This window comes from Parus major, chromosome 3 (assembly GCF_001522545.3).
Source record: "Parus major isolate Abel chromosome 3, Parus_major1.1, whole genome shotgun sequence".
NCBI lineage: Eukaryota > Metazoa > Chordata > Aves > Passeriformes > Paridae > Parus > Parus major.
The window spans coordinates 63350793-63362988 of NC_031770.1; the positions used below are offsets into that span (position 1 = coordinate 63350793).

The 12196-nt window shown below is 34.3% G+C and overlaps 1 protein-coding gene across 2 annotated transcripts in view; it reads left to right on the forward strand.

Annotated features, from left to right (window-relative positions):
* Positions 1–12196, forward strand: part of TBC1D32 (TBC1 domain family member 32) — a 74491-nt gene that overhangs the window by 34284 nt on the left and 28011 nt on the right. For both annotated transcript variants that reach the window (XM_015622857.1, XM_015622859.2), the window contains exons 24-26: positions 5362–5484; positions 6763–6871; positions 7720–7813. In XM_015622857.1, coding sequence (XP_015478343.1) covers positions 5362–5484; positions 6763–6871; positions 7720–7813 — 326 coding nt within the window. The remainder of the gene's footprint in view (positions 1–5361; positions 5485–6762; positions 6872–7719; positions 7814–12196) is intronic.

The following is a 12196-nucleotide window of genomic DNA, read 5'->3' on the forward strand; positions in this document are numbered from 1 at the left end:
GCATTATGTGTATTGTTAATTAAGAGAATGTGTGATTTTAATGATTGCAACACAATGCTGTTTATATTTTGTCTCTCTTTTCCTTTTTTTTTATTTGAAAGCATTATGAGTAGAAGAATCCAAAGGTAAAAGGAGACAGGGTATGGGTTAGATTAGTGACTACTAGTGATGGGGATTTGCAACAGGATTATGTGACAATGCTTCCACATTATCTGTGATCATGTAGTTACATAGTTAATACAATTTTTTGCTAGTTTTAGACATTAATAGAAGTTTGTTAGGTTTAATAATTTAAAACAAATAATTATTAATAAAATAGGAACTGTAGATTCTGTGATCAGATGTCACTTGTTGACTTTTTTTTTTTCTTAACTGAGGGAAATTAAAACTCATCACTTCTGAGTCCTCTAGACTGGCAAGTGATGTTCATGAAAAGCATTTTTGTTTAGCTAGGGAAACTTTTTATCATTAGCAACCACATTACATGTCATTTGTAGGTACATGGGATAGCTGAAGCAGGTGCTCTTTTGAAAATTTTTTCATGTGGAAAACATTGTAAGGAATACATTAGTCTCTGAATTTTCTTTCTGGGGAAAACATGACTGCCCTGAGGTAGTACCTTCCAGTGCCCTAGGCACTAAGGGTATAACTTCTGTAGCCAGAAATTCATATTTTTTTCAAAACCATGTACTTCCTTCAGTGGAACAATTAGAAGCCTCAATCCTTTAGCTAGACCAAATGCAGAGGCATTCTCTATCTGCTCACTGCTAATGTCTTACGTTCAGTTTGCAAAGGCAGTGTGCAAAGCTTTGTTTGGCTGAAGCTTCCAAATGTCCTTCATGTTCTAACTGAGTGGTTTTTGACTTCTTTAGGGTTTTTTTGTTAGCCATTGCCTTTGTCTGCTGGTCTGGTACTTGATAATAATTACCATTCACTGTATGGATCCACGTCCTTATTGATGTTTAGGCTCTTACTCAAAGCATAATAAAGAATAAATCAAATTGTTAATGTAAGCTTTGAGGCTGTCCCAAATGATGATGACACTGGAATTTTTTAAAGCAAGTTTGGCTTTGGATTTCACTCTTGTTCTACATACTCATTTAGTGAAAAGGAGGTCCTGCTAATTCAAAGAGTTTCCAGTCCTTATTTTATTGCTCTTCAGTTTTTAATATTTATTCCTGAGAGATAAAAAAATCTTACCTTGTCCCACAGCTGAGCTCTCTACAAATATCATGCTACATATTTTGCACTGGCCTGATTCAGCCATGCCTGTATCTGTAGAAGGCAGTAACTACAAGCCATAAGAAAAGCTTTTGCTAAAGACCAGTTTAGTTCTCTATGCCAGCATCATGTTACTGTCTGTAGCAGTGATGTAAGTATTTTGTGTTTAGTTGGCCATTTTATGCTGCATGTACACATCTATTACTGAGATTACAGTATAGTTTACTTTGAATGAGCTGCTTTATTTGTTCTATATGGTGGAAATTTCATGCTGCTTATAGCATAAAATTTTATTTCGTATTGCTGGACTGTGTACGGACTGGGGTTAAGTATTTTAATAGCACCCCACATGGGTGCTTCGTTTTGAATTTGGGACTAAAAGTGTATTGATAGCATAGCATGTTTCTACTGGTGCTGTGTAAGAACTGCTGAGCAACAGAGCTTGCTTTTTTATCAATACCCAGCAAATTGGCTAGGAATGTGCAAGAGTTTGGGAATGAAAACAGCCGGGACAGCAGACCTGTACTGACCAGAGGAATGTTTTATACCATATAACATCCCTCTCAGTAATAAAAACTGAGGGGCTTGGAGGTTAGTCTTGCAGGTCTCATTGGTCAAAGACTGGCCAGGCACGCATGGCAAGGGAGTGAGCAGCTTAGTTGCTGACTGGTGACAACCCACCACAGACTGTTACAGCTTCTGTGTTCAAGAACAGTATCTTGTATCTTTCACCACCAGCTGAGCATTAGCAGATATGCCTGCAGTGAGGACAGAACATTAGAGTGGCTTTGGAAAGAACATATATTATGAAAGTAAGGAAGAATAGTGTATGGTGGTGTAGTGGGAACTGCAGAAAAATGGAATTGGGTTTACCATAATAAGGGTCCTGTTTGAGAGAAATGTGGTTTGACATTGGGAAAAAGAACAAAAGACATAATGTTTTGTGTTCTTAAAAGGAACTCGTATAAAAGGTATTGAGATGTTGAAAAGCTATCCTCATAATACACATTTTTAGCAACTCAGAGTAAATCATGGGCAGTTTAATTATATTATTTTCAAACAAAAAAAATAGAGAGACAACATAAAAATAGCAAGGTTTATTTAGTTGTTGATTTATCTTCCATAAAGGACCTTTTGTTCCGTCATAATTAAAGAAGTCATTATGATTCCACATACCAAAACCAAGAAGATAGCCTGTGGAACAAAACACTAGTTAGAATACCTTCTTTAAGATTAGGGTTTTCTACAGTGAAGTATTAGTTGTGAAATTATAGTTGAAGGGGTAGAATCCAGGGAGCACCTTTCAAGACAGACAGATAGGGCAGGAAATGCAGACCAGAATTACTTCTAGCATATTTTCACAACTATGATATGTATTTTGATATTTCTGAATTTCTTTGAAATTACTCTTCTATAAAGGACTGCCTTCAGATAATCTTTTATTTTATATGCAATGCAGTTTGTTCCTGGGTGTATGGTATATCATATTAGTAGTGATCACAGAATTGTATAATCAGAATTGAAAGGGAAATGGAAGATTGTGTAGTACAACTGCTCTGCTCAAAGTGGGTTCAACTACAGAGCACTACTCAGGGTCCAGTCTGGTTTAGAATATTATCAAAGCTGGTGATCCTGCAGCATCTCTGGGCAATTTGTTCCACTATTTTACCACAATCAGAGTATATTAAAATGAAATTTCCTGTCTTTCAATTCATGCTGTTTACATCTAATCCTTTCACTGAGTATCACTGAGAAGAGTCTGACTCAGTTTTCAAACCTTCCTGTTTGATATTTATATACATTGACAGGATGTCCCCTGAGGAGCCTCTTCTCCAGACTGAGCAGTCATAGCTCTCTCAGCTTTTCCCTATGTCAGATGGCCCAAGCCTTAGTCAACCTCTTGGCCTTTTGCTGGACCTGCTCTAGTGCATCTGTGTGATGCTGTTACTGGGGAGCCCAGAACTAGACCCAGCACTCCAGGAATGACTTTACCAGAACCAAAGCGGGGCAGGGTCACCTCCCTCAAGCGACTTTTGGCTTCATTACACAGCCCAGGAGGGCATGTTTCTGGCTCATGCCATCAGGGCCCCCCAGTCCTTGTCTGCAAAGCTGCTTTCTGACTGATTGGTCCCCAGACTATATTGTTGCATTGGGTTCTTCCCAGCTACAAGAACCTTATCAAAGTGTATCTTCCAATTTTCAGCACTATTCAGGTTGGGAATTCTGTCTTCTGGTTTCCAAAGAAAATTTTAAAACATTTCTCAGAAATATATGCTTTAATCTTATTGTGTTATATCTTAAAAGGTTTCATACATTCTCATAAGCATGTACTTCTTCTAGATGAGATATTGAGATGGGCAGTCTGTACCAGTTCTTATGTTCCAAAAACAAACATGGTTACAGATATACTCACTATAAAGTGTGTTTGTGTTTTTTAATTGTAAACTTTATATGTTTCTGACTTTGGAAGGTAATTAATGGAATATTACATTAAACCAAATAACCTGTACTTCCATAATAACATTTTTAAATATATTTTTCTGTATAGGTGAAAATTGAATTTGAATGCCCCAGCAGCAGCTTCTCACACTAGATCTTGTATATCTTGTCATTTATTTCACCACAGTTCCATATACCTAATTTTATTTGCTCATGGTTGGTTGTTCTTGTTCGGTTGGTTTTTTTTTCACTCTGCCTTGCCTACCAGAAGAGATGTTATAAAGCATTCTCAACTACTAGTCTTCTCCCAAGTGGTTTTTCACTGCTGGAAACAGGTCTTTGCCATTTATTGTACTTAACAGAAAAAAATTATCCCTCTTCATAATGGTTTCAGTGCTCTTATCTGGGTTTTTTTCTTCTAAATAATAAAAATTACAGTTGAACTGTCATTTCTTCTGTAACTTAGAAAAGTATTCAGAACAAACTGATGTCACAAAACAGTTAATGTAAAAGAAATAAAGCTGAAGAGTACTGAAACTGAACAGATCAAGTTGTTTTAAAAAAACAGGAAAAAAATTGAGACATATTCTCGTCTTGACTGTTTAATCCTTGGCCACAACTGTATGAATTTTCAGGTGTTAAATTATTGAGAGAATGGCTTATGAATTTTGCTATTGTCAGAAATAGCAAATTCATATTTGGAAATGTATTAGGAATTACAGGGAAGAAAATAAACTTTGACTAACAGACTATGAATTTAAAACAGTGTGTTTTCTGGTTCATATCAATTCTTATGCGAATGCAAAATATAATGATTATCAGCCTTAATTTATGTTGCATTTTATGACTGTGTTAAAGTAGGAAATAAAATCAGTAACAAGAATGTTTAGTTACATTGTTTTCCTTGAACTAGAAGCCCTCAATGAAATTATTTTGTTGTGGTTTTAGAGTGAATAGATTACTTAAAAGTAAATGTAATATGATTTGGATTGCTATATTTCAGATTTATATGAAAATATATTTGAGTACTTACCCTGTTAGTTTGCCCCAAAGTTATGGAAGAAAATTGTGTATAATGTACTGTCTTGCACATTTCTTATTATTAATTTCATTTACTATTTGTGTTTCTCAAAAAAAACCCTACCCAGCAGATTTATTGGTTATGTTACATGTTAAATCTTTTATTGGTTTTGAACTGTGTTAAATTTGCTTATGTGGAAGGGCTTAAAAGCCTTTTTTTCTAAAGGAAATATATTTTTTTACCTCCCTGCCTTCCTCCTCCTTCAGACAACCTAATTCTGAGTTGCCTTACCAGCCTATTATTGTATAATTTCCTTACATTTAATATGGAATGTCTTTCTAAGCCCGTATCATTTTTGTTACTCTGTGATGTAAACTCAAAAGCAGACTGAGCTGACCAGTGAGTATTTCTCTGGTTGCTCAGTGCAAATGAAAAAACTCTTGGGAACCATTCCCTGTTTGCTTAGGGTTGTGCCACCTTAGTGGTTAAAAGAGATATTAAAGACTGTTCCTAACTTAGTTTGTCTTGGTTTTTTTCAGACACTTCAAGTGGGTTTTTTTGTTGTTTTTTCCTCCCCTTCCTTTCCATTGCAAGATCTCATAAACATGTTCACCCTTGTCTTTCTGTGCATTACTGGAGTCCCGACTGATGTGTTGCCATTTCAATGTGTCCTTCTGCAGGCTGTTAAATGTGCTGTGCTGTGAGCTCAATACCCTTTTACTCTTGGAGACTCAGTATAAGGTGTCTCAAGTTTTACTAACTGCTCAGGAGGAAAATGTCACAGAAACTTCAGAAGGACCAGGGTAAGAAATGATTGATGTAAATGTTATTTTAACTATCAAACTCTTCTTCTGAGAACAAGTACATGAATGCCTTAGTGGCTTTAAACATACAAATGCTTTCACTTTAGCTGACTTCTAATGTCCTAATGTAAGTTTCCCTACATGCAGGATTGCCAGCAGTATTAAATTATGAAAAGATGCAATAGCTTTCTCTTTCTTCCATATTCACCCCAATAGTATAAGAAATAAAAAAGGAATTATTTTTCTACTTTTTAGTTATATTACTCTTAAGTTGTTTCTTAAACAAAAAGGCTTTAAGACTTGTGGATGTAAGTATTTTATTATTTTTTTATTAAAATTTTAATATTTTTTATGTTATGTATTTAATATAAAATCAGGGTATTGTATTAATGTTAATGAATTAAAGGCGTCATCAGTACTTTGAAATTTTTATGGGTGAGTATTTTTGATGTTGTTTTTATTGTTTGGTTTGTAGCTTTGTCAATACTCCAACAGTTTACTTGTAGATCAGTCAGCTCTCCAGCTTCTATGACTTTCCACTGCTGTCTTTTAAAAGAAATTGCACAGCACATCCTTTCAAAAGGAAAAGAGTATTTTTGGGACAGAAGAGGACAGTCATTTAGTTACAGACATTTTTTTCCTTTCTCATAGCATGCTGAGTTTTAAGTATTTTCCTGTTTGTTATATGGGACCATTACAGAATGTAAGTCAAACAGTGTGGGTGATGATAGTTATTTTCTATTTGAAGATGAAACCTGCTATTTCCCTACTAATGCTTAATAACTTAATAACTTTTCTTAAGAAACTTTGTGAATTTTTACTGCTTTCAGAAATCCTGTACCTTGGGCTGCACAGTGACTTCATACAGCATGTTGTCTGTGTTTCAAATAGTGAATAACCCTGCTTATTTGTGACAGCAGAAGTGTACTGGTAGGCCAATTAAAGAACAAATTTTGATGGTAGATTAACTGTCACTGCCCTAATTATATAATTTTTATATGACATAAGAAAACTTGTGGGATTTTCTACTCTTTTGGGTCTGGTACTTGCTCAAATGTTTCTAATCAGGTAGGGAAGCACAAAGTTAGAACAATGCTTGGAGACATCTCAAAATGCTTCATATTTCTGTTTATTTATGCCTGTATGTATTCCAGGCTGTGTTTTAACTCCAGTATGTTTCTCAAAATATTCTTGCTTCTTTAATTTTTTTAAAATTAAATAGTCAGTTCATCAAAGTTTCAAATTTTGTTGTGTTTTGTTTGGGTTTTTTTTCCACAGAGTTTTTATAATTGATGGTCTGTCAGTGGAGAGAAACCATGTTCTTGTAAGGATAAATCTGATCGGAGGACCACAGGAAAGGATTTTGCCTTTGAGAGAATTAGATAAGGTTAGAACCTAAAGTTTACAAGTTTCTCTTTCTGTAACATCTGCCTTCATTAACTGAACATTTTTGCTGATAATTCAGCATATGAAAAATTATTTAGCACTGGAACACCTTTAGCTTTATGAAGTGTTAACATTTTAAAGAAGGGATACACTGAGCAAATACATTGCTCCTGCTGTCTGGGGATTGTCATGTACCTAGGACATATTACATTCTGATGACATGTTTATTTTGCTCCATTTTAATGTTACTTTTAAGCAAATACAATTTGTCTGTGATTTTTTTCTTTTACTTTTAAATTTCTGTGTTTTCTTTACTAGCTTTCCATTTATCTTCATTGTATTTAATATTTTTTCCATGCTTGGATTTTCATATGCAGCATCTAATACGTGGAGCTTTCATTGATGTTTTAACAATGGAGTGTTTGTTAAGCAACTTCTTTAAATGTTCTACTTCTTACTGGCTGTCAGTCTCATACAAATGAAATGCAGATTACTGTCAGCACAACAAAGACACCTAAAGCAATGTATAAAGGTGGAAATACAGTTTAGTAGGTTGTTGGGGATTTTTTTAATAATTTTTATAAAACTTCCAATTTCCTTCATGGTTGAAAAAAGGAACTGTAAAATCAAAACTGTCAGTGGAATATACACCATAAAAAATTATATTCTCAAACGCTTTTAGGATTTTCTATCTTTTTTTTAGTTATAGCACATCTCATTGGAAATTGTAGTATCAAGCATAATTTTAGTGCATAGGCAGTAATTCTAGGAACTGTACCTTTGCATGTTAATCGAGAAAAAGCTATTAATTTTTCTGCTAAATTAATTTGTTTCTGGTCCTGTTTTTAGGGCAGTGGTCTATATCCTTGGCCAATGTTTTCATCATTGCCTGTGCCAAAGTGCTATCTTGCAGAAATACCTAGGAAAGATGAATTCAGACAAGGTATGAAGAAAGCACACAAGCAGTGTAGATTTCATGAAAACATCTCAGTCAATTTAAAAAAATTTCTTTTTCCTTTCTCCCTGCACTCTGCTCCCCACCCTCACATCCCACAGATTATAATCTCATTAAGTATTTAAGGTTATTTCAGTGTTGGCTGCAATTGTAGCTAAATAAGTTGGTTTGGTTTTGCTTGTTTGGCTTTGTGCAGCTGTCAATCTGCAAAGCTCTGTTTGGTAATCTAATTCTTATGCAAACTTCAAGATTAACCTCCTGGCTCGTCTCTGGTGGGTGACTCATAAGGTACATTTATATCATCTCTCTAGTAACTGAAGCAAGACAGTTTGCTTAAACTGCAGAGTTTTTTGTACACTATTTTCGTGATTCACATCCCTGTGTTTACAGAGCTTGGTGGTGTGTGAAATAGACAGTGCTTAGGATAGTTGGTTTCCACACTGAACATCAATTTGGAATGTGAGCAGACTGAAGAATCCTTTGAAGAACTACCTAGGCACAGCAGTTTATTTCACACAGAGAAACTGTTTAAAGGTTTTAGTTTGCATAGACAATGGAGGAGAATCTGGTCAATGGTTTGGTAAATAAATAATTCATTGTATTTGTTCATGTTTACTCTATCCCTGAGATGAACTTATTAGAAATTATTTATGAATATCATTAGCAGAGACAGATTTACAGAAGTGATAGAAATTCTACATGAACTGTGGACTATAAAATAGTCTGTTTGTATATATCTGGGTGAAAAAAATTTAAAAGTTGATTTCCTGCTCTGACCAGAGGAAAGGCCATATAAGTTTTAAAAGAAGGAAGTTTTCTGTATCTTAGCTTTTTAATACTGTTCCAGGCTTCCCAAGGCAAGTTTCATAAGACAGCAATCAGATAATGGTAAAGTGGGTGTCTTCAAGGAGGCAGTAGTACCACTCCTGGGCTGGAAACACATTTTGTATTATTATTATTCTCATGACGTATTCAAAGGATCCCTGTGTTCTCTTGTTCAGAATAATTTTGTTGCTCATCATTACCCAGTGGGATAATGAAACTGATATTAGAGTTGTCACTTTTGTGGGTGAGAGCCAACTAAGAAAACTTAGGTAAAAACTTTGGCTCACAGTAAATCTGCCGAAATGAAGTTTCAAAGGTTTGCAAATTTTTCATGTTAATGGTAACAGAAGTAAAAGATTGTATAACTGCAAAATGAACAGAAGGTTTGGTAGTGGAGTCAAAATATTATGTGTTTCTTGTTTGAAAATAAAAGGGAAATAAACCATTGAAAGTGTTCTATTTCAGTACTAGGTTAAAAAAAACAACAAATCACTGAACTGTGAACATATGATTTGTCAGATTGAAGCTTTCAGGATATGTAAGTTATTTTGAAAGAAAGCCTTAGAATAAATAGATCAAAAAAATAAAAGAATGAAATTCATAAATTGCTGTTGTGGTGCTTGCAAAAAAAGAAATCAAGAGCATGAATAGAAAATGGAGAATGTGTGAACTATATTTTTAAGCACTATGATATAGAAGTGATAGATGTTTTCTTTCAGAAAGAGAGGTTAAAAATATGATTACGAGATGGATCCATGAGATACATTTATATAAGATCTTACAACTTTGTTGTGAATAGTCAGAATGCATATTGTGTGTTTGGAGATTGTCTGGAGTTTAGAAAAATACTTCTTAAATTTTCATTCTGCTTTAGTGCAAGGAGATGGACAGGGTTCACACAGACTTTTGACTGGCAAGGGTTCTGCAGCCATGGTGTGAGTGGGAATGCATGACTGCTTCATTGTATCTGTTGACAAGTCTTGAAGGCCAGCTCAATGTCTCTGGTTCCCTGAACCTGTCTGTGCTCAAATTTCATACTGTGGTATTTCATTATGTAACCTGTGAGGTATCATTCCAGTCCTCTTATTTTGAGTGTTTCTATGACATGAATAATTAAGACTAGTGGATTCTTAGTACTGTTAAAGAATGTATAATTTCTTTGGCTGAAAAAGCTGTATCTGTAGGTTTTATTCTGTCTGTCCTGACTCTTATTTGTGTCCTTTTATTGTTCAAGAGACATGGACACCTCAAGAGAAGCTTACCTTTTCTTTCTTTCTGAAAATGCAAAGATCCTATATCCATCCTATATCCATCACGTAATTGTGATGGCAGGTTTAAAAAAAGTAACCTGAGTTGATTTTTTAATATATTTATATAATAGATATTGGAGATGGCTGGTGAGAGTAAAAAAAAATTATTTTCAGATGTGCTCTTGAATATGATACTGCTAATACTTCTGTTTCTAACCCTCCCTTTAAATGGAGTTGAATGACAGATGCCATAACAGAACATTATGGAACTAGTGTGGCCAAACTAGATCAGGGAAAAGGAAGCTTCATTTCTAGATCCCTGGACTTCATTTATCCTGTGACTGTATCTGGTATAATGGAAACCATGGATAAAACTGAAAGTAGCTTATGAGGGGTGTTTACTTAAAAGGACTTGTTCACACTTAGTTTTCTAGCATGAAAACGCAAGAAGTGGGTAGGGTTTTTATTCTACAAATTCTTTTGAAGTGGTAAATGTGCAACACTGACACCTTATGGTTCAGTCTGGGGTGCAAAGGGAGGAGAACTAATGAGCTGTAATAAAAAGCAGAGCAGTGGTAATTCTGACAGTGTATGGAACATGTTTACCAGCACCAAGGCAGAAGACTCTAACATAACTCTTTTTTTAACACTCTTGCTTTTATTCATATAATTACGGTGATCACAGACGCTGGCAAGTGCATATTTTGATTCACTGAATAAAAAAGGACTCTAATGTAATTTGTGTTGGTAAATTTAGTAACTGAATTTGAGTAGTGGAGTATCTCTTCCATTTCATGGGGACACTTAAGTAAGCAGACTCACTCAAAAAATATATTTGTATTTGAGGAAAGTTTGTAGTGTATCAGTGTTTACAGTTGTTAGGTGTTTGTCTGTGTGGTATATGGGTCTGCAGGAAAGGATTTATGGAAAAATAAATTTGGTTGATTGTATATTAATATGCTCTAATCATTTCAGCTGGTAGTTAGAGTTTGAAAACTATTGGATAGTAGTATATTATTGATTCACTTCTGTCAAAGGTAATTTATAGTGAAACTTCAAATGATTACGTGGATCATTATTTATATATGAAAATTAATTCTGCCATTTCTACCTGTTTACACTGCAGCAAGGTAGCCTGTTGATTTTCTTGTTTTAACTGTTCAGTTATTGTTTCATTAAGGTAATTTGAGGAAGAGCTATTAAGTGGTTTTCAAAGAATGATATAATCCTTTCATATTCAGCATACAACTGTGAAAAGTTTTTGTTTTTTTTTTTTACTTGTTGTGTTAATTATAGTGTAGATTATTAAAAGTTAAACCATTTAGAAGGCTATTAAATGGTAATATTCACTCCTGTATTTGCACAGAATATGTTTTCCTTTTCTAGTCCTAGCTCTGAAGTTATGACAGTTGGTAATGACTGTGTCTGAAGAATATTGTCCCTAAATGTCCTGCAACGATGCATTCACTGCTTAGCATTTCCCTAAACTTGGGTATCCCACCATTCATTAATCTTATTTTCTTCTACAGTCCAAAAGTCTGTGGCTATATCTTATCAAAAATATTTTGATACTTTATCTCAGCCACTGTTCTCTGTGTTTGTTGCTTTATACTTCTAAATTGAATGGGAACTTGCTGCCATGTTTCAGTTTTGATTTCATTGAGGGTTTCTTGATTGTTTTGTTTGGTTTTGTTTTCTAAATCTGATTTCAGACTTTTTTTTTTTTAATACCTAGTATTAGCAGTCTCATTAATTTTTTTTCTAAACTTTCTCTGTCAAAGAATCAGTCATCTTCCCTGTCACATAAATGCCTTTATCACCTACACTTCTTTCACTTGTTCTCCTATTTATATTTGGTATTCATGGTCATGGTATTCATGTATGAGACTATTGCCTTTTCCTTTTAAGTCCAGTCAGTTAAAAAAAGATGAATGAGTAGTAAGTAGAAATGCAAATGAAGTTTCCTAAATTATATATCTCTGTACAGATTTGTTTCTATGTCAAATAAATTGTAGTCAGGTTATTCATCTCTCAGTTTAGATTTTGAATAAGATATGCATGGATTTACAGGTCTTAGTTATTAATCACAAAAAAAACACTTCTACCACAAAGCACAGTCAGATGAGAAGGGGCTTGTTGCTTTTCTTGTGTTTTCTAAAACATTGATGAATTTTTCTAGTTCTTACTTGCATTTGAAGAGCTAAACAAGCTAGCTGAAGAATTATTAGAAGAAATATAAAGCAGCATCTTTTAGAAAAGGGAGATCAATTTAAATTTGCAATTATGATGTAGTATG